We start from the raw sequence: 23,789 nt of genomic DNA, 5'->3' as shown, positions 1-23,789 counted from the left end.
TTTTTTTAGGAATGATGTCTTATGTTCAGAAATGTAATGTTAGATTTGCAATTTTTGCTCTAAAGTAATGGGGAAAGGTATTGTCAATCCTGTCCTCTTTCCACAGGAACACATTTTGTCTGTATTTTTACCTTCAATAACATTGAGAATCACTGTAACCACTGCTCTTCCAAACACATTAGCTGCACAGCATTTGTACATGTCCGCCTGTTCTGGTTGTACATTAGCCATCTGTAGAACAAAATTACACAATTCCAGATAGCAAGTCCAGCTCCAGCCTTCATGCACTGATTATTGAAACAAATTATTAAGAAATGTATTGCTACCACTGTGGAGCATCCATAGAATGTAGTTAATTTTCTTACCTCAAAAAGGTGCTCTTGTGTAACTGGGTCATATTTCCTTACATATTTCAATGTATCTGACACATCTCCATTGTTTCTGGACCATGTTACGGTTGGTTCGGGATCTCCAACAACCATGGCTTTAAAGAAGGCAAATTTACCTGAACAACAAGAATGTTGGTTGTAAAGAGAAAACAATTTAGTAGAAATGCAGGATTTGGTGTTTCAAGTGAATTTGCTATTTTGAAATATCATATTGATGAGCAGTTGTTAAATAAATGATTTTCATAATTTTTACATGCAACAAAAATACTCAGAAATGGGCAACACTACCGTTCAAAAGTTTGAGGTCACTTGTCCTTGTTTTTGAAAGAAAAGCAAACACAATGTGTCATTGGAACACAGGACTGATGGTTGCTGATAATGGGCCTCTACGCCAATGTCGATATAAGAAATCTGCTGTTTCCAGCTACAATGATAATTTACAACATTAACAATGTTTACACTGTATTTCTGATCAATTTGAAGTTATTTTAAGGGACACAAATGGTTTTCAAAAACAAGGACATTTCTAAGTGACCCCAAACCTGTGAATAGTAGTGTACATTCTTATAACTTGTGGTTCTTAATCAGATTGTGAAATTCCATTAACACTCAAAAAATTAGGTACACATGGGGCTCTTCAAAAGGCCTGTTCTAACCTTGAACAAATCATGCATTAACCCTTAAGAAATCTATTTACAGTAGTACTGATATGTACTTGAAAGGCCACACTCCCGTGTTTGTTTCCATAAAACCTGGCAAGACATTATATTCTGAAATGTATAAACATCAGCATTAATAATAAACTAAGAAACCCAATGCACAGTAGTGGTGAATGGAACAAATTTGATATAGCCTACAATTATTTATTAAAGTAATGAGACAATGACCACACTCTTTTAGAAAGTGTGTGATGGAATAGTTAGGTTAGCAAGCAACTCAAAACAGTCAGAAAAATTTAAAGAAATTTACATTTTATAAAATGAAAAATATAGCTCATGTATATTATCAAACAGGCCACTCTATGGAATATTCTTTGTTGGGGTGTGTGTAGAAGGCCACCATACTGACCATTTAATCTCATAATGCACTCATGCTTAATGCTCCCAATGTCTCAAGTTCTGTAGGTTAGTGGCAGTGTTTGCATTTTCATCAACTCTTATTTGTCTGATGGCATGGAATATTTCGCTGCTCTCATGCTAGAACTCCCTGGTCGTAAGTTGCATGTAGGCTTAGTGCCCCTTGTTGGGAACCACTGGTTTAAGCGGTTGGCCTGGATGCCTTTTTGCAACTATCACCATTATCTTGTGGACATTTTGTGACTAGTTCCCCTTGGCTTTTTGCAGGTGATGGTTTGAAAGCTAGGACTGGACAGTGCTTACCTTGTTGGATAGTCAAAGCAATGGGTTTGCGGGTGAAGTCTGGCGTGCTTTTTCCTTCTGGTAATTCCTCCACATACTGTGTTATCATAACCCCAGGGACTTTAGATTTTTTTTTGATCCCCACTGAAAACGTGATTGATTTTTGACTTAGTACAACACCAAACATAAAATGAATTCATAGTTATTTGAATTACTTGTCAACTACATTAAACCAAGTGAGTTAAGATGACTATGATCTTCATTATAATGACATGCTGCTTTCACATGATTTCAATTAGAAAGGAAACTGATTTCCATATGTAATGTAAGTTTATTTATGTATAACCAAATAATATTCAACCAAAACTGTTTAGATGATCCATGCTTAAACAGTGTGTGAATATCACAGATGTACAATAGAACACACAACTACACATAACATCAATCCATTAACAGAGTTATTACATCGTTTCATATTATAATGTGTTATTTGATCATAAAATATGCTCAAACAGTGTTTGGGGAGGGGTGCAAAGGGATCCCAATGCAAAGATGCTGGCAGTATCTTCTTCATAAAGAAAATATGAATGAGTAATTTTACTGCTTGCTGGGCACCCTGGATATTTTCGGAAAGGGTCCTGGATGCTGTTCTACACCAGTCTTGTTAACGATAGTTCTCAGTGCTCATTGTTTAAACATACTGCCTGCATCTTAGCATTGTGAGCCCTAGGCACCCCAACCTAAACACTGCATCTAACATGCATTTTAACTGGGAGGCTTAGTTTTCTTGCCCCAAGACCCTTGCTATTGTAGATGTCCCATTAGCATAGCTGTGGGAAGTAGGGAATTAAAACTAGATTCCAAAAAATTCACTTTTTGTTTCTGTCCCCTACCAATGCAAACACGAGACAGGCCAGGAATAAGTCGTCCGTCCATTCGATGTCTCCACAATATCACCACACCCTCAACCACAATGATCACCCCATGATTAAAACACCATGGCCATGCCCATTAGTAAATGTTACATTTAGGAATAGATTAAGGGTTACGCTAGGTTAATAGCTGTGTTTACATTTAGTGGAGTGTAAGTTTGTGACAGCTAATGAACGACTTTTCACAAAAGCGAAAAAAAAATCCCTGACTTCTGCCCCTGAAACTTAGGAGGACATGAGGTATTGGCCCACACCTCCGGAGTACCTGGTTTGAAAGACTTGTTGCTGTCCCTGTCCAAAGTCATCCTGGTTGTATTGCAGATCAAGACGATACCCGACGATTCCAGCTGCCACTCTGCTGACCCCTGTCCTTGTCCTTGTACATCTGGTCATGCTTCTGACCTGGACTAGGTTTAATAAACTCTGGACTCTGGATTTAATTATTCTAACTTGTACAGTTAAGGTTCACCCGGTACAGCCAGAAGAGGACTGGTCACCCTTCTGAGCTTCTGGTTCCCCTCTGGGTTTCTTACTAAATTTCAGCTTTCTTAAGGAGTTTTTCCTAGCCAATGAAATTCAACACTTGTTGTTTGCTCCTTGGGGTTTCAGGTTGGGTGTTTTGTAAAAGCACTTTGTGACAAATGCTGATGTAAAAAGGGCTTTGTAAATACATTTGATTGATTGAAATTAAAGGAAAAACCTGAATAAATTATTGGAGGAACTTCACAAATGCAGATGCTCCAGGACAGGTATTCTGTAAGCAGCATAGACATTTCACCCTTCGCTCTGACTGTGTTGCCCCGAAACTTATTTGGCCTTTGTGCTCATGCTACTGTTAAAATCTTGCAGTCAACAGTTGGTTTGTTTGGCTGTTGTTTGCAACTGAGAACAGCGACAAGAATGAACTACATGCAGGTAAGCAAGCAAGCTAGCTAGTTGCGTTCAAGAGCATCTGGGAAGTGGGAAAGTTCCAACCTCCGAGTGGGAGAATACCAGAGAATAGACTTGAAGGCTTTTTGAGAGCTCTGAGAAGTTATGTTAAACATGGCAATATTTGTGGTGAATATTTTAAAAACGAAAATTACTTTCTTTAAGCACAAATAAGTCACTACATTTGGTTATTTAGGTCGTGCACATTAGCGCAGGTGATTGTGATGTCAAAGGATACTTTGCGGTTTACTTATGTGTAACTGAGGTAATGTTAAAATTCTGGCTAGCTAGCCTTAACGTTACTTAACTATTGTCATCATGTGAATGCTCTCAACTAACATTTCTGAAAAGCAACACAATGAAAAATTCTAGAATCTATACACATTTGAGGGAGGACTAGATGTCATTTTAAGGATTTAAACATGATAGTTAAACTTTTTATGTGGAAACAAATCATATCAGTTGTTATTATTCAAAATATGATATAAAAAAAGTGAATAATGTATGTTTTATGTAATCCATACTTTTTTATTATCAGAAATTCAAGTTGTTTGTAAGCTCCAAATCCTCTTATTTTACTCAATGGCCTTTGTGCCCTGGCATGTGGCCTTTGTGCCCTAAAAATTTTTGTGACACCTAAGGCCAAATGGCCTTGCCCCTAAAATTATGAAATTCCTAGCCTGACTGTATGATAAAATGATGAAGTAAACTTCCTATAAGCATGCATAAAAATATGGATAAAAAATGCAGATGCAAATGGTGTTCCCTTTCAGTGGCGTTCCAGAGACTTGTAGAATCTACGCCCAGATGCACTGACGCTGTTCTATTGCAAAAATCCAAATTCTGCAATGGAGTACAGTAGCCAGTTCAGCCAGGGAAATAAAGTGATAATTGGCCAGTGGATATCAGATCCTTCCTATCACAATATCAGATTTTATACCTGTCTATTTAATCGTCAGGTTACTCACTCAGTTGGCTAGGCTGATGGTCGTACTAGCATGCAGAGGAGCACAACAAAATGTTGCATGTACATTGCTGTGCAAAATTCTAAATAAATGGTTAAAATAATGTGGTGTTTTCTGTCTGACATATTTTAATAGCTGGACTGGAAACTAAAGATCTTCATCAGTTCCAAAATGTAAATCTGTGCCAAACTGTATGCATTCAATTTCTATTTCGAGAGTGGGATCCGAGGTCGTTAATATCCAATCCAAAAATATACCAGAAATAAGGGGTAATCGGGTTGTATGTATCAGATCCAAAGTATCCATAAGTGGTCTGTTTAGTAAAAACTTTAACTACTAACTCACTGCTAATTCGTAGCCTTCGGTGTGGGCAAAATAAGGGAAAAACCACATAGAAATAGATTTTTACTTAGATGTAACTGAATCACATTTACAGTAAATACAGTATTTGTTATAAGCTATTCCTTGAGCATCCGTTACCTGGCTTGTACACAAATGTAGGACCATAAACGCACGTGATACCTTATAGTAGGCTAGAAAAATTAACTGCCCCCCAGAGTTGTGGAGCTTCTGAAAGTAATTTTTATGTTACCTCACGCACAGTTGTGTTTTATTTTAATTGTGATTGTAAATATTGCTTCAATCTCTTTACAACAGTCCTAACCATCACGCTCGCAATAAAAAAGCTTTAAAAAAATAGGCTACTTGAACAGTTTTCCCCTTTGGACATCGCTGTTTGGGCGTATTGCTGCATAGTATAGACAGTTCAATCAATGCTGCAATTTCACACGTTGTGCTTAAACCAGACAAGGCATGCAGAGAAGAGATATGATTGCTGAAATAACCTGTCCAGAAACTACCACAAATGTGAATTATATTATATTTATTATTTGCATCAGGACATTTACTTCTTATAATGTAATTACAGATATAGTCAGTATTTCATATACTGTCACAATGATCCAAGATCCATGACCATGGTCAACTACATAATGATTCGACTAGGGATCTGACGGTCAACTACATAATGATTCAACTAAGGATCTGATGGTCAACTACATAATGATTCAACTAGGGATCTGACAGTCAACTACATAATGATTCAACTAGGGATCTGACGATCAACTACATAATGATTCAACTAGGGATCTGACGGTCAACTACATAATGATTCAACTAGGGATCTGACGGTCAACAACATAATAATTCAACTAGGGATCTGACGGTCAACTACATAATGATTCAAGTAGGGATCTGGCAGTCAACTACATAATGATTCAACTAGGGATCTGACGGTCAACTACATAATGATTCAAGTAGGGATCTGACGGTCAACTACATAATGATTCAACTAGGGATCTGATGGTCAACTACATAATGATTCAACTAGGGATCTGACGGTCACCTAGGGATCTGACGGTCAACTACATAATGATTCAACTAGGGATCTGACGGTCAACTACATAATGATTCAACTAGGGATCTGACGGTCAACAACATAATGATTCAACTAGGGATCTGACGGTCAACTACATAATGATTCAAGTAGGGATCTGGCAGTCAAATACATAATGATTCAACTAGGGATCTGACGGTCAACTACATAATGATTCAAGTAGGGATCTGATGGTCAACTACATAATGATTCAACTAGGGATCTGACGGTCAACTACATAATGATTCAAGTAGAGATCTGGCGATCAACTACATAATGATTCAACTAGGGATCTGACGGTCAACTACATAATGATTCAACTAGGGATCTGATGGTCAACTACATAATGATTCAACTAGGGATCTGACGGTCAACTACATAATGATTCAAGTAGAGATCTGGTGATCAACTACATAATGATTCAACTAGGGATCTGACGGTCAACTACATAATGATTCAACTAGGGATCTGATGGTCAACTACATAATGATTCAACTTGGGATCTGACGGTCACCTAGGGATCTGACGCTCAACTACATAATGATTCAACTAGGGATCTGACGGTCAACTACATAATGATTCAACTAGGGATCTGATGGTCAACTACATAATGATTCAACTCGGGATCTGACAGTCAACTACACAATGTTGCACCAGGACCCGGATACCGGATCGGATCCTGGATAATACACCTTTGGATAGATCCATGACGAACTCTACATTAATCTCACTGAAAAGCAGTTGTTTAAATTTAATAGGACAGTATATGAGTAGAAATCAAATTATCTCACCAAGGACCTAGAAAGATTCTGCATGGAGTTGCCTCAGAGGGGGATGGCCTAAATTCTCTTCCAGTTTGCTGTTCAATTTTAATGTAATGTATCCTTGCAACAGAAGGTTTCTAAACAGCAGTGCCAATAATTTGGAAAGCAATTTTTTGTAAATAGTATTAGGATATACAAAATAACTCTCACTTTATCTTTCACAGTCTTCCTAATTTTTTGTACATCAACACTGTATAAGTGACCAGAATTATGCAATATCCACAAAGGTTCACCTATAAATCAGCAAACAGAGCAAACCTATTTCATATTAGATTAATGTATCACAAAGGACACTGAGTGGAGCATGCTTGCCTACCTCCTTTTTCAAGGACTTCTGAGACAGGACCTGCTAATGTAATGTTTGGTATTAAAGATGTCAAGCCGACTGGACAATTGCTGGTGTATTAGGTAATACACCGATCAGCCATAACATTATGACCAGTGACAGGTGAAGTGAATAACACTGATCTCGTTATCATGGCACCTGTCAGTGGGTGGGATATATTAGGCAGGAAGTGAACATTCTGTCCTCAAAGTTGATGTGTTATAAGCAGGAAAAATGGGTAAGCGTAAGGATCTGAGCATATTTGACACATGGGTCAGAGCATCTACAAAACTGCAACCCTTGTGGGTTGTTCCCGGTCTGCAGTGGTCAGTGCCTATCAAATGTGGTCCAAGGAAGGAAAAGTGGTGAACCGGCGACAGTGTCATGGGAGGCCAAGGCTCATTTATGCACGTGGGGAGTGAAGGCTGTGGCCCGTGTGGTCTGATCCAACAGACAAGCTACTGTATCGCAAATTGCAGAAAAAGTGAATGCTGGTCCTGATAGAAAGGTGTCAGAACACACAGTGCATCACAGTTTGTTGCGTATGGGGCTGCGGAGCCGCAGACCAGTCAAGGTGCCCATGCTGACCCCTGAAAGTGCCTACAATGGGAATGTAGGCATCAGAACTAGAACATGGAGCAATGGAAGAAGGTGGCCAGGTCTAATGAATCACATGGATGGCCGGGAGAATGTGTGTCGCTTACCTGGAGTACACATGGCACCAGGATGCACTATGGGAAGAAGGCAAGCCGGCGGAAGCAATGTAATGCTTTGGGCAATGTTCTGCTGGAAAACCATCATGTGGATGTTACTTTGACCTGTACCACCTACCTAAGGATTGTTACAGACCATGTGCACCCGTGGCAACGGTATTCCTTGATGGCATTGGCCTCTTTCAGCAGGATAATGGGCACTGCCACAAAAATGGTTCAGGAACGGTTTGAGGAACAAAACAATGAGTTCAAGGTGTTGACTTGGCATCCAAATTCCGCAGATCTTAATCCAATCGGGCAACTTTCAGGACTCAAAGGATCTGCTGCTAACGTCTTGGTGCCAGATACCACAGCACACCTTCAGATGTCTAGTGGAGTCCATGCCTCGTCAGGTCAGGGCTGTTTTGGTGGCAAAAGGGAAACCTACACAATGTTAGGCAGGTGGTTATACTGTTAGGGCTAATTGGTGTACATTTACATTAGAGAATGACACAACGGTGCACGAGTGGGGACCCAAATGCGGACACAGAGGCAGAGGAGGGCGGTCCAAAGTATTTATTGAACAACCAGGCAGTGGGCAGGCTCGTAGTGGTGGACAGGCAGTGTTTGTTATCGGACGATCAGATGGTCGAAGGTACAGGAGAGGGCAGGCAGGCTCGTGGTGGGGGACAGGCAGTGTTCGTTGTCGGGCGGTCGGATGGTCGATGGTACAGGAGAGGGCAGGCAGGCTCGTAATCCGGAAAACAGGCAAGGGTCGCAACCGGGGAATAGAAGGACAGGTAGACTGGCTGATGAACACATAGAACGCTGGAAACGACTGTACGGGACAAGACGATCTGGCAACTGCCAAACAGAGAACAGGGTTTAAGTACACGGGGCTAATAGGGAACCGGGAACACCTGGTGAGGGGCGGGGACAAAACAACAGGTGAAACACATCAGGGTGTGACAGAGAATGTGAAATATACTGTCACATTTTGCAATTCACACAGAGAAAACCGGAAATGCAAACAAACATCCTAAAACTGCAATTAACATTACATTTACAGATAGAACACAAAAATAAATTTATGACAAAAACATCATAGGGAACTTTGCATAATCTATGTTGACTTCTGCATTTTACCCATTACTGTAACTGACGTGAACATTTACAGTTAGGTCCGGAAATAATTGGACATTGACCCAAGTTTTGTTATTTTGGCTGTATACCAAGTTACAGTTAAATAATGAATATGGTTGAAGTTCAGTATCTCAGCTTTAATTTGAGGGTATTTGTATCCAAATTGGAGGAAGGGGTAATTAACTACAGCTCTTTAACATCTAGCCCCCTCTTTTCCAATTGAAAAATGCTGTTTCATGGACAGGTGTGGGATATTCCTTCATTATTTCTTCATTAATTAAGCAGGTAAAACGTCTGGAGTTGATTCCAGGTGTGATATTTGCATTTGGAAGCTGTTGCTGTGAACCTACAACATGCGGTCAAAGAAGCTCTCAGTGCAAATGAAACAGGCCATCTTTAGGCTGCAAAAAATAATCCATCAGAGAGATAGCAGGAACATTAGGAATGGCCAAATCAACAGTTTGGTACATTCTGAGCAAAAAACAAGGCACTGGTGAGCTCTGCAACACAAAAAGGCTTGGCTGTCCACGGAAGACAACAGTGGTGGATGATCGTAGGATCCTTTCCATGTTAAAGAAAAACCCCTTCACTACATCCAGCCAAGTGAAGAACACTCTCCAAGAGAGAGGCGTATCATTATCCAAGTCTACCATGAAGAGAAGACCATTCTTAAGCCTCAAGAATAGAAAGGTCAGATTACACTGACAAAAAACATCTGGAAATGTCAGCCCAGTTCTGGAACAGCATCCTTTGGACAGATTAAACTAAGATCAACCTGTACCAGAATGATGGGAAGAAAAACGTATGGAGAAGGCTTGGAACAGCTCATGATCCGAAGCATACCACATCATCTGGAGGCAGTGTGATGACATGGGAATTTATGGCTTCCAATGGCACTGGGTCACTAGTGTTAATTGATGATATAACAGAAGACCGAAGCAACCTTGTATAGGGATATATTGTCTGCTCAGATTCAGCAAAATTCAGCAAAGTTGATTGGACAGCACTTCACTTTACAGATGGACAATGACCCAAAACATACTGCTCAAGCAACCCATGAGTTTTTTTAAGGCAAAGAAGTGTAAAATTCTGCAATTGCCAAGTCAATCACCTTATATCAAGCCCGTACCACCTATCTAAGCATTGACGCAGATTGTGTGCACCCGTGTCAACGGTATTCCCTGATGGTATTGGCCTCTTTCACCAGGATAATGCTGAAGACAAAACTTAAGGCACAAATACCCATGAACAAACAACAACTGAAGACAGTCACAGTAAAGGTCTGGCAAAGCATCACAAAGGAGGAAAACCAAATACAGTGTTTGGTGATGTCCATGTGTTTTGTATATCAAGCAGTCATTGCCTGCAAAGGATTAAAAAGTATTAAAAATGAACATTTGTACAATTACATTTGAGCCCATGAAATAAGGGGACTGTGTATGAAAGTGGTTACATTTCCTAAATGTTTCATATATTTTTTTCAACCTCTTGAATTAAAGCTGAAAATCTGCACTTCAATTGTATCTCAGTTCTTTCATTTCAAATCCATTTTGGTGGCGTACAGAGCCAAAATTATAAAAATTGTGTCAGTGTCCAAATATTTCCAGACCTTACTGTATGTCCACTTATCTAGACCGTATTCCACTTTTGTTTCTACCAGAAATAACCTATGATCATCCAGGTGGTGTTATACCGTCTTCATGATAAGGACAAAGGAATTCAGTTTTTTTCATCAGACATTGACACCTCCAATGCAAAGGTCATACTGTATCTGCAATGATTCATTCCGTTGTCTTGAAATCAGAGATGCCCAGACTTCCCTCTCCCTAGACACTTCCTCCAGCTCTTCCGGGGGGACACAGAGGCGTTCCCAGGCCAGCCGGGAGACATAGTCCCTCCAGCGTGTCCTAGGTCTTCCCCGGGGTCTCCTCCCAGTGGGATGGGACCGGAACACCTTCCCAGGAAGGCGTTCCGGAGGCATCCGAAACAGATGCCCAAGCCACCTCAGCTGACCCCTCTCGATGTAGAGGAGCAGCGGCTCTACTCTGAGCTCCTCCCGGGTGACCGAGCTTCTCACCCTATCTCTAAGGGATCGCCCAGCCACTCTGCGGAGAAAGCTCATTTCGGCCACCTGTATCCGGAATCTTGTCCATTTGGTCATGACCCAAAGCTCAAGACCATAGGTGAGAGTAGGAACGTAGATTGACTGGTAAATCGAGAGCTTTGCCTTGCGGCTCAGCTCTTTCTTCACCACGACAGACCGATACATCGACCGCATTACTGCAGAAGCTGCACCGATCCGTCTGCCAATCTCCCGTTCCATCCTTCCCTCACTCGTGAACAAGACCCCTAGATACTTAAACTCCTCCACTTGAGGCAGGCACTCTCCACCAACCTGAAGTGTGCAAGCCACCCTTTTCCGACTGAGGACCATGGCCTCGGATTTGGGGGTACTGATTCTCATCCCCACCGCTTCACACTCGGCTGCAAACCGTCCCAGTGCATGCTGAAGGTCCTGGTTTGAAGGGGCCAACACGACAACATAATCCGCAAAAAGCAGAGACTAAATCGTGTGGTCCCCAAACCTGACACCCTCCGGCCCCTGGCTGTGCCTAGAAATTCTGTCCATAAACATTATGAACAGAACCGGCGACAAAGGTCAGCCCTGCCAGAGTCCAACATGCACTGGGATTGGGGCTGGGGCTCGTACGCGAGCGCCTGGTGGCCGGCTCAGCCCGAAGGAGCGACGTGGGGCCGCCTTCCCGTGGGCTCACCACCCACAGGAGGGACCAATAAGGGGCCTATGCGGAGAGGATCGGGCAGCAGTCGAAGGCGGGGGCCTAGACAACCCGATCCCTGGACACGGAAACTAGCTCTAGGGACGTGGAACGTCACCTCGCTGGCCGGGAAGGAGCCTGAGATGGTGCGTGAGGTCGAGAGGTTCCGACTAGAGGTATCACCTCTACGCACGGCTTGGGCCCTGGAACCACACTCCTTGAGAGAGGATGGACTCTTCACCACTCTGGAGTTGCCCATGGTGAGAGGCGGCGGGCTGGTGTGGGTTTGCTTATAACGAGAGGGTGAACGAGAGGGTCGTTTCCCTGCGCCTACGGGTCGGGGATAGGTCTCCCACTGTTGTTTGTGCCTACGGGCCGAACGGCAGTGCAGAGTACCCGACCTTCTTGGAGTCTCTGGGAGGGGTGCTGGAAAGTGCTCCGACTGGGGACTCTATCGTTCTACTGGGGGACTTCAACGCCCACGTGGGCAGCGACAGTGACACCTGGAGGGGCGTGATTGGGAGGAATGGCCCCCCTGATCTGAACCTGAGCGTTGTTCAGTTATTGGACTTCTGTGCTAGTCACAGTTTGTCCATAACGAACACCATGTTCAAGCATAAGGGTGTCCATCAGTGCACGTGGCACCAGGGCACCCTACGCCGCAGGTCGATGATCGATTTTGTTGTCGTTTTATCTGACCTGCGGCCGTATGTCTTGGACACTTGGGTGAATAGAGGGGCGGAGCTGTCAACTGATCACCACCTGGTGGTGTGTTGGATCCGATGGCGGGGGAGGAAGCTGGACAGACTCGGCAGGCTCAAGCGTACTGTAAGGGTCTGCTGGGAACGTCTGGCCGTGTCTCCTGTCAGAGAGATCTTTAACTCTCACCTCCGGCAGAGCTTTGACTGGATCCCGAGGGAGGCTGGAGATATTGAGTCCGAGGGGACCATGTTCTCCACCGCCATTGTCGAAGCGGCCGCTAGGAGCTGTGGCCGTAAGGTCTCCGGTGCCTGTCGAGGCGGCAATCCCCGAACCCGGTGGTGGACACCGGAAGTAAGGGATGCAGTCAAGCTGAAGAAGGAGTCCTATTAGGCCTGGTTGGCTTGTGGGACTCCTGAGGCAGCTGACGGGTACTGACAGGCCAAGCGGACTGCAGCCCGGGTGGTTGTGGAGGCAAAAACTCGGGCCTGGGAGGAGTTCGCTGAGTCCATGGAGAAGGACTATCGGCTGGCCTCGAAGAGATTCTGGCAAACCGTCCGGCGCCTCAGGAGAGGGAAACAGTGCCCTACCAATGCTCTTTACAGTAGAGGTGGTCAGCTGTTGACCTCAACTGGGGATGTCGTCGGGCGGTGGAAGGGGTACTTTGAGGATCTCTTCAATCCCGCCCTCACGTCTTCCATTGAGGAAGCAGAGCATGAGGGCTCAGAGGTGGACTCGTCCATCACCCGGGCTGAAGTCACAGAGGTGGTCAAGAAACTCCTCGGTGGCAAGGCACTGGGGGTGGATGAGATCCGCCCTGAGTACCTCAAGTCTCTGGATGTTGTGGGGCTGTCTTGGTTGACACGCCTGTGCAACATCGCGTGGCAGTCAGGGACAGTGCCTCTGGGATGGCAGACCGGGGTGGTGGTCCCTCTTTTTAAGAAGGGGGACCGGAGGGTGTGTTCCAACTATAGGGGGATCACACTTCTCAGCCTCCCCGGGAAAGTCTATGCAAGGGTTCTGGGGAGGAGAATACGGCCGATAGTAGAACCTCGGATTCAGGAGGAACAGTGTGGTTTTCGTCCGGGCCGTGGAACACTGGACCAGCTCTATACACTCTACGGAGTTTGGAGGATTCATGGGAGTTTGCCCAACCAATCCACATGTGTTTTGTGGATTTGGAGAAGGCATTCGACTGTGTCCCTCGCGGCATCCTGTGGAGAATGCTTCGGGAATATGGGGTCCTGGGTCCTTTGCTAAGGGCTGTCAGGTCCCTGTACGACCGAAGCAGGTGCTTGGTCCGCATTGCCGGCAGTAAGTAATTTCAACTCTGTAATAGATTTGTCAAGTTAAAACAGCATATGTGTAGCCAGAGATATACTGCATGTGGTTAACATAGTTTTAATCTATCAAACAGCAGCCAAGGCCCGGTCATCATGGCACTAGAATAAGACCCTCTATAACGGGAGTCACAGAATGGCACAATCATAAAACAAAACATGGCAACAAAGAAATAAATGAACTGACCCCTATTCAAAAGTCTGCATACCCTTAGTTCTTAATACTTTGTATTGCCCCTTTAGCATCTATGACAGTGTGCAGTCTTTTGTAATAGTTGTCTTTTGAGGCCCCAAATTTTTGCAGGTGGTATAGCTGCCCATTCATCTTGGCAAAATGCCTCCAGGTCATGCAAAGTCTTTGATCGTCTTGCAGGAATCTCCCCAGAATGGCTCAATGATATTAAGGTCAGGAAACTATGATGGCCACTCCAGAATCTTCATCTTTTCCTGCTGTAACCACTAGAGGGTCAACTTGGCCTTGTGCTTAGGGTCATTGTCGTGCTGGAAAGTCCAAGAGCCTCCCATGCGCAGGTTTCGTGGAAAATTATGCAGTATTTATGAAAATGATGCAGTATATGTCTGCCAGTATTTTCTGATACCATGCTGCACTCATCTTTTCATACATTTGCACAAGATTCCTTGTGCTTTTAGAGCCCCAAAAACATCCGTGAGCCACCACCATGCTTTACAGTGGAGATAGTATTCTGTTCACTATAGGCCTTGTTGATCCCTCTCCAAACATAGCGCTTATGGTTGTGACCATAAAGCTCTGTTTTGGTCTCATCACTCAAAATTACAGTGTGCCATAAGCTGTGAGGCGTGTCAAGGTGTTTTTGAGCATATTGTTACCGGCATTTTTGTGGCATTGGCACAGTAAAGGCTTCTTTCTGGCAATTCGACCATGCAGCTCGTTTTTGTTCAAGTATTGTCGTATTGTGCTCCTTGACACTATGGGGTTTTCTAGGTATCCCGAACAATTCTTTGGCTGAAATCTTTCTTGGTCTACCTGACCTTGGCTTGGTATCAAGAGATCCCTGAATTTCTTAATAAGTGATTGAACAATACTGACTGGCATTTGCAAGACTTTGGATATCTTTTTATATCTTTTTCCATCTTTATAAAGTTCCATTACCTTGTTACGCAAGTCTTTTGACAGTATCTATCCTGCTCAGTGCATCCATATGAGAGCTAACAAACTCATTGACAATTGGTCACCCCTCTGAGCCTGGGTCCTAGGTTTCTTCCTAAAATTCGACCTTCTTAAGGAGTTTTTCCTAGCCAATGAAATTCAACATTACTGTTGTTTGCTCCTTGGGGTTTAAGGCCTGGTGTCTCTGTAAAGCACTTTGTGACAACTGCTACACACAGACACAAATTGCAATTTAAAAAGCCACAGGTGTGCCATTTTCACCTGTGTGTGTCACCTTGTGTGATTTCTGTTGTCATTATGATTTAAAAAGGAGACAAACAACTATGTGATAATAGATGGCTTCATATGTTCACTATCCTTAAATAAAAGGTAAGTTTGTTTTACATGATCAGTCATATTTTCAAAGTCAATGTCAAAATATCACAATTTCTGCCAGGATATGCCAACTTATGGGCACAACTATACTGTGTTCACACACAATGTTTTTCGGAAGTGTTCCTGAGCCCATGCAGTGATTTCCACTACAGAATCGTGTCTGTTTTTAATGCAGTGCCATCTGAGGGCCCAAAGATCACGGCCATCCATTATTTGTTTTCGGCCTTGTCCCTTGCATACAGATTTCTCCAGATTCTCCAGAAGGGTTGAAATTAAGAGACCACTGCAAATTAAACGCACCTCACTCAAAACTTTCCTTTTCAACTTTTTTGGAAAGGAAAGAAAAAGGTGCCATGCTCTCAAAATATTTATGCTGTATTATGTGCCATTGATGATTACGTCTCCAAACTCTTTGCTATTTTATGTTGAGAAACATTATTCTTAAATTGTTTCACTATTTGTCTGCGCAGTCTTTCACAGATTGGTGAACCCCTCTCCATCTGAAAAACCCATCCTCTCTCGGATGCTGTTTTTAAACCCAATCATGTTACATACCTGTTGCCAATTGACCTATTTCCTTGTGAGATGTTTCACCAGGATACTTTTTTAGCATTACACAACTTCTCCAGTCTTATGTTTTCAAGAAACAATAAAATTTCTCATTTTCAATATTAGTCTTTGTACTATGTTCTATTGACTAAGGGGTTTAAATGATTTGCACATTATTGCATTCTGTTTTTCTTTACATTTTACATGGCGTCCCAACATTTTTGGAAACAGAGTTGTCCATGAGTGAGTCAGACAGACAACATGCATTTTGTGCATCATTTGCCTATTTATGAGGCCACTCACTTAATTGGCTATCAAGTTTAAAATGTAATTTGAATGAAGTTGGACTCGGATAGGTGGCTGGGAGTGCGTTGACAGACAAGCATGGTGTGACTTGTCTACACATAATTTGGCACGCATTCTTTCAACTGAAAAAGCTAATGCTTCCTAGGCTTATTGGCTAACAAGATCTGTAATTTAATATTTTCTGATGTTTTTCCTGAATAGTAAAAAGTCTAAGTTCAATGGATTGATTATTGTCACATTATCTTGCACCTTCAATTCAATGAGACAGTCATTCTGTTGTGGGTCCGGATACTGTAACCCCTTTGAAATCAGAAGAACTTTCAGCTGCAAACGGAGAACTCTGAAATGAAGGGTATTACTCCACTAATTGAATGAGGCATCAAGGATGATGTTATTAAGCCAAAGTCAATAAGTAAAGCAACAGATAGTGTATACTCCTATTGAAGATTGTTGAATAATGTTGTTCTCTGGCATCCAATCTGTTATACTTCTTGCCATGCTACTGTAGAGAAGGTGGGAGGATAATATTGTTTACATACATACCTTGGCCATTGGCTGTCTGGTCTGTCACCTTTGATTGCTTTTTCCACATCTTGTAAGTTTTTATTGTTCGACAAAATATCTTCAGCTGAAATAGATGGAGAAACATGCTGTAATGTTTTTTCAGGACGCAGCATTGAAAGCAGTATGGCCCTACAATACCCAAGAGAGTAAATCAGCACAGAAAATGATAGCTGTCTCTCTAGATTTAGTTTTATTTTTGTCCCAGGATACTATGGGAGACCACTGCGAATGGTATTTTGTTTTATACCCTCAACATATAACTTTTTATTTTGCCTCATCCAAATGAGCATTAGTTTACAGGTCATGACCTGTCATTGACATTGATTTAAGGTCAACAGTTTTTTTTTAGTCGTGCATGTGGTGAGGACATGGCACATGACCATCTGGGTCAGCTGCTATAAATCTTTAGTTCCGGACAAATCTTTACAGCTGGTCTTCTTTTTCTGCACATCAACCTTAAGCTATTCATTCATGCCGTGTGGTATCTGTAAATCGTGAGGTCATGCTTATTGTTTGTGTACCAAGTGTAAGACTTGAACACACTGTCGAAGATAGCAAATAGCATTTCAAATTTTAAGATTCAAAGCCTAAAGGAGAGCTTCCCAAACCTCAACCTGAAGAACTACCGTCCTGTTGGTTTTCTCTCCATACCTAATTTGTCAAATCTGTTATATTTAGCTGGAATCAGATAAAGGACAACTGGTGTTAGTAGAAGTCATAGTAACAAAGAATGATATAAATGTTTTAATCTATGTATTCAAATTATTTTATGTTTAAATCTATTGAGCTTGGCATTAATTGTTAACTTGCTTGGAAAAACACTATATAACATTAGAATACAAACAATACAAACAAATCCTATTAGCAAAAATAATGTTTTGTTTTAAACCAAAATAATAACGTGAGATGGCTGAAAGAAATAAAAAACTGAAACTGGTCATGTTGAAGACATGGTGAAGAAAATGTATTTGAGAGACTGAAGGCTAGAAAATTAATTGTTTGCTCTGCATCTTGCAGAGTAACCGAACCACATTTGCCATATAATTTGACCATAAAGACAAGTTTTAAAATAATTTTTACCATATTTGTCTGACTGGTATTAACATGATCTTTCAGTAAAATAGTGAATTCAAACTATCTGCAAAAACAAAAGCACTTGGAACAGTCTGCAGATGGAACATTCATACGGTTAGATTGCCCAGATCAAAGCCCCTACTTCAACATAATTGAAGCTGTATAAGAACACTCGGACAAAGAAAAGAACAAAGCAGACAAAGTCAAAAGAAGAAATAAGGCAGATCTTGAAAGAAGCTTGACATTTTAAACTCCCTACAATTTGGTGTGATTTTGATGTAGACTTAGTCACCAACTTTGATATGATCAAAGTTCATACCAATTAAACTTTTAAAAATAAGTCTGATATCCAAATGATAATTAAAATGTTTTCATTTGTAAAATAATGTTTCACTTGCTCAGGTAAGGATTTACACAGAATTGCTCATACACAGGACATGTCACAAGAAAACATTCCTGGCCAATTTTACTGCCCAGATCGTTTGCTCATCTAGACAGCTGAAAGTATTGCTATACCAAAATAGATAGACTATATGGTACATTTAATGTGTCTGATGTCTAATGCATCTAACAGATTTTCAAGAAATTCCAGTAAACACAACCTGGTTAAATCAACACAAAATGTGAATTTTCACAAAATGTGATAACATCAACATAAAAACTGATTGGATTTACAGACATATTCAAAGTTAAGTAATTATTTACCCAAATATAGACTTAAATCTAACTACTTGGTTAAAATACTCAGAAACATATGTTGAATTCAGATTCAACAAAAAAGGCTAAATATTTAATGCATTTCAAAAAGTATCACAATGTAACAAAATTATTAATACATTTGCAAAGGTCAACAATTGTCTTCAGAATCCTGATAAGCAAAACTCTGGTTGAACTGCAATTTTTTTTCAAGGAATATGATGTTGACATGTTTTAGTGTGTCTGTGCACTTGTTGAGGTTTCCACTAAGTCATGGATTCAAAAATAAGCAATTCTGTAACTTTGCCAGAAACAAATAGTTGAAAGTAACAGGTTTGTTGGGTCAGTAGCAAAAGACTAGTAACAACTACACAAAAATATAAAACCAGTAACAGTTGTAGGGTTAAGCAATATGATGTATATATCATTTTTTTGTGGTTGAAATGTTCGCAATACAGGATTTGTAGTTGTTCAAATAAGACAAATACATTTAAATGAGATGTTATAATTTTTTTTGCTATACAGAGACTGCAGTCCATTTAAGTATTGGAAATTATTAAAAATATATATATATATATATATTATCATTACTAATTTTACTATATTAGAACATGTGGTAAACCACCACATGATATGACGTTGTAGGTAATGTAAACCTTGGCTTGACAGACCCGTGCCTGTCACATGGGGTGAAACTACAGTACACTGTTTGACTAGTGAGTGATTTCTGACATTTTAACTAATAAAAATACTATTTTAGGGTTTTGTTTTATTATACACTGACTCTGGGGAAATTCAATACGGCTTGGTGTATGTATGTATGATATCCAGGGTTCTAGAGTTAAGGCTTTTTGAATAGGAGTGTGGTACATCGTCATATGATAGGTCACATGCCACATAAACTTTATGATCATCCTATCATGAATGCAATGATATGCCAATAAATCAGAATTAACTAGTGTGATGTGAAAGCACATTTGAAACTTACTGAAAATAGAACGTTCAGTCATTTCATTTTTGTGGACTTTGTCCAAATCTGTCAGTAAATAATATTTTTGTCAAGAAAATATATTAATTTTACATGGCAACATTTCCATACATACCACACACTATTGAGAATATAAACACAATGAAGTCCAAATACTTGTTTCCATTGTGATCCTCATTATGTGATAAAAATAGCATAATAATTTTTTTATCCAATATTTCCGCCCACATTTTTATGACATTCTATTAAGAGAATCCCAAAAGAGATTTCAAAATCAGTTGAGAATTTATAATTACCAGTTGGTTGATTTCATCTGCATTTAATATTAATCTTGGGAACTTCGAATGTGCTTAGTGTGGATTTGCCCTTTTAAAGCTGTTCCTCTCTTGGTGCTCAGAAAGTTGAAAATGAACCACTTGCAAAGTGACAGTTAATGCCAGCCTCCGTGTCACAGCAGGGATTGTTTTGTATGGTTTGCACTTCATATTATTATTTATGGTAATGCAGCCATCTGTTTATGTGACTGGAATATTGGAATACTATTCTACAGTGGTGCAGTGTTTATTTACATTATTCAAGGTGGGTCAAGAGCAGGTTAAAACCAGGGTAGCAATGACTTCAAAGGGTCACTCAAATCTTTGTATATTTAAGTGACTCACTTTGGTTATATATTAAATTATTACAAATGCAGCATCAAATAGCATCTTAGGGTGACTGGGCATGATTGTTTCCAGGGGTTGAAGTATGCACAGTTGATTTGTGGCCAATTAAAGAAGTTTATGTTTGCCATTAGCAGCACATAATACTGCTCTCTCAAAAAGCTACTGTAAACTCAATAATTAATCAATGGAATCCCTTGCAGGTCCATGTATGGTCTCATATTATACAAACATTCATAAGCATTTCAACAATCAAAGTAAAAGCATGCCAATAATGTAGTGCAGTCAACTATGTAAACTAGGATAGGCCTATAGAGAATACAATAACACTAAGTAAATAAAAGTTTTTAAAAATGTAATTGAGGGTGACTCCTCTTTGGGTTGATAAGTGTCCTGACATGTCAATTAAACCCTGCTGTGCATTTCACTTCTATCAATAATTCATTACATTTAGTTAGAACACATATTACCACTCAGGACGCAATGAAATACATGAAAAAATCTCAACATTTTCAGTATGTATTTATATTTGTATATTCATTTTTTATTCTACAACAATACTTAAAGGGAAAGCTTGGGATTTTGACAATGAAGAAACTGATATGTAATGTCCCAAGTCAAACAAACAGTACACTTAAAGTGTAGTAATTTGGAACCACTGTTGTTATACAGAAAATAGCATAGTATTCATATATAGTTCAGTGTGTTAAAATGGGCACGATTAATTCATACTTTAGTTTACTTATAATGCACTAAACATTTACTCTGAATATATTGCAAAAATGTGATACATTTGAAATACATTAGGAGTATATTTTTTGTGTACTAAAACGCTAGTATGTATTATAAGTATATTAAAGTATGAAATGAGTGGGTCCATTTTAACACGCTGAAGTATACTTATTAATATTTAAATACTACTTCAATACTATTCTAATACTATCTACTTTTGACTATTTATTGTAGTAAAGTACAACAAATGTGGTTCTAAAGAAATAGATTTAAAGTATACTGCATTTTGACTTGGGGTAAAATGTAATTACATATGAATAAACAGACTTTTAGAGGGACACATTCTTTGGCATATCCTGGTACCTTGAAGAAATACTGTAGGGCTTATTGAAAGACAGAGGACTCAACTTCCTCTTAAATCACAGCATAGGGAATATTTGTGACAAAGAATATGGCCAAGTTGCCATTAACATCTCAAGTTTAAGCCCTGCTGCTGTGGAAGGGATAGACGATAGACTTACCTTTCAGTACGCTCTGCTATGATCCTTTGCAGTCGTGCTTCTGACCAATCTGATATTCGAGTTCAGCCTCATAGGTCTATAAGCTAATACATCCTTCTAGGAATGCCAGAGATTCTGTAACAAGCCTCCTCGTTCTCTGACAGGAGTGTCTGCCAAGCAAGGGATTGCTTTTTTGTATTTGTCTGAAATGGGAATCACTGTAAGCGAAGGAGATTGTGCTGAGTTGAAGCAGATTATTAGGAATTTGTCATTCTCATGGAGACATTTTGCATCTGAATTCAATTAACAATCAAATTACTGTTTTTGTAGACAAGCATTTGTTTCTCAGAAATGTATGGGTTTGTCTTTTATATATTTAATAAGTGTCTAGGCCTACCTTATATGCAACCTGTATACGACTATGAACATTTATGAACAGAGGGTTTTAAAAAGTAATCTGAAGGACTGAAGAATGTACTGGACATAATAATGAATTGACGGAGAGAATTTGTTTGAGCTGGCAAATATTTATTCACAGGCAAATATTCAGTTCATGTTGTAAAATGGATGACAATAAAAATGACTTCAGAAAGTAAACAGAATAGTAGATCAATTCAGACAACAACTAATAGGGGTTGAACAGCGTGAGTAATTTTCCAAGGAAAACCATCACCTGTAACAGCGTGAAATAAACCCCTGCTCATACACAGATACTGTTGCGTGATTGCATGACAGCTAAGTATTGCATCTCAATATGGGTGAAACACTAACAAAACATAAAGTCACAAGACACATCAAAAACAGATGGCAGAAGGATTATTGAAAGGTTAACATCCTACAGAGTTTTCGAAAGGGTGAAGTACACATGCACACAATTTGTCATTTAATTTGGTTTGAAGGTGTGAAATTTTTGGAACCAAAGTCAATCAATACCAAGCCAAAATAACTTGAATGTAGCCCAATCTTTTCATAGGATGTATTTCCCCAAAAATGTGCGTACGATTTGGGAGATTTACCTGAGAATTACAATACAATCTAGCATATGTAATAGATTTTTTGATTTTATTGTCATGTTTGGGCACTTAATCAACACAATATTATGTAGTGTCCAACTATAAGATAATACATCTTACAAGACCCTAAAAGAATACTGCAAATTATAATAATATAATTTAAATACATGAGAGGAATACATTTTCTTTGCCAAAACCTTTGTGGCAAATCTAATACTATGTTTGGGACAAATCTAGTATAACACACAACAAAGTTTGATGTCAGCAAATACTGCAAAAACAGAAAACTCTTGGATAAAGATAATTACTACATAGGACAAAACTATTCATATTAAATGTGAAGTGTTGGTCCGATGTTTCAAGGCTTAAATAAAAAATTCCAGAAATACAAAAGAAAAAGCATCATAACATGTTTTAGCGCACTCTGTCATTTTAAGTGTTACCAAATATGTCTGCTTCTGTATGGTGGAACTCTTACAGCTGGTTCCTTTCAGTATGGGTACTGATAAGAAAAAACATGCATAGACCTTTCAGGGGGCAGGTGCTCAATTTTCATATGCCCCCTATAATTAATATCTCAACACATGCCTATTTCTTTTAATAGGCCTATTTATTTCAGCGACTACAACACTTGCTCTCAAATTGACTTTTGCAATCTAGTTAGATTGCCTCGACACAGGATTTACATTTGTAACAGAGGGTAGGCCGTCAGCAGATTTTGATAGATAATGTAAATCTGCTTGCAAAATATAAAAATATACGATTGTAAAAATATACGAACATCAAGCTCTTAGCTCTTAAATCATAACATTATAATATTGCCAATAATAATATTTGTGTTAATTTCAGTAACTTGTTTGTTAGCAGCATGTGTGGATATTTGGTTTCATTGACGAATCTGCAAGTAAAAGGCATTCATGTATTCTATTAGATAGGGCAATGTTAGGTAGCTCAGTTGGCACTTGCAAAAACGTGGTTATAACCCCTGGCTTAGAGGGTGTTGAATGGATTGTTTTGTCAGAGCGAAACGTTGTATCAAAAATATAGAAGACTATTTATAAGTAGTACCCCTACCATTTTACATATAGTAAGTACATTTTTCTGCACTGAAATATTCTATGGAACCGTCTAGTCTTTGTGGTGTTTGGTCTGTGACTTTCACAGCTGGAGCTACATCAGATTGTATTCAGATGCATCTGTTTCCTGAAAGTCTCCTGTCACAAGAAAGAATGCTGCGAGCTAACAGTTGAAGCTACAAACTAATAAATAGGGACACAATGACTTTGTGGTTTTGCTGTACAGAGCACACAAGCTTTGGTATCAATCAAAAGATGAGCATTGTTGCTGAAAAGCGGCTTTTGAAGTCCAAGCAAG

The 23,789-nt window shown here is 40.0% G+C and overlaps 1 protein-coding gene across 2 annotated transcripts in view; it reads right to left on the bottom strand.

Moving 5' to 3' along the window:
* Positions 1 to 21,527, bottom strand: part of LOC105031223 (immunoglobulin-like and fibronectin type III domain-containing protein 1) — a 41,109-nt gene extending 19,582 nt beyond the window's left edge. For both annotated transcript variants that reach the window (XM_010905538.5, XM_029113741.2), the window contains exons 1-5: positions 21,424 to 21,527; positions 16,733 to 16,817; positions 1,769 to 1,891; positions 366 to 505; positions 132 to 231 (exon numbers count right to left, since the gene is read on the bottom strand). In XM_010905538.5, coding sequence (XP_010903840.4) covers positions 132 to 231; positions 366 to 505; positions 1,769 to 1,891; positions 16,733 to 16,781 — 412 coding nt within the window. In that variant the 5' untranslated portion in view covers positions 16,782 to 16,817; positions 21,424 to 21,527. The remainder of the gene's footprint in view (positions 1 to 131; positions 232 to 365; positions 506 to 1,768; positions 1,892 to 16,732; positions 16,818 to 21,423) is intronic.
* Between the last annotated feature and the right edge of the window lie 2,262 nt (positions 21,528 to 23,789).

Source organism: Esox lucius, chromosome 17 (genome assembly GCF_011004845.1).
Source record: "Esox lucius isolate fEsoLuc1 chromosome 17, fEsoLuc1.pri, whole genome shotgun sequence".
NCBI lineage: Eukaryota > Metazoa > Chordata > Actinopteri > Esociformes > Esocidae > Esox > Esox lucius.
Note: the sequence above shows the minus strand (reverse complement) of the source record. Positions and strands in the feature narration are given on the sequence as shown.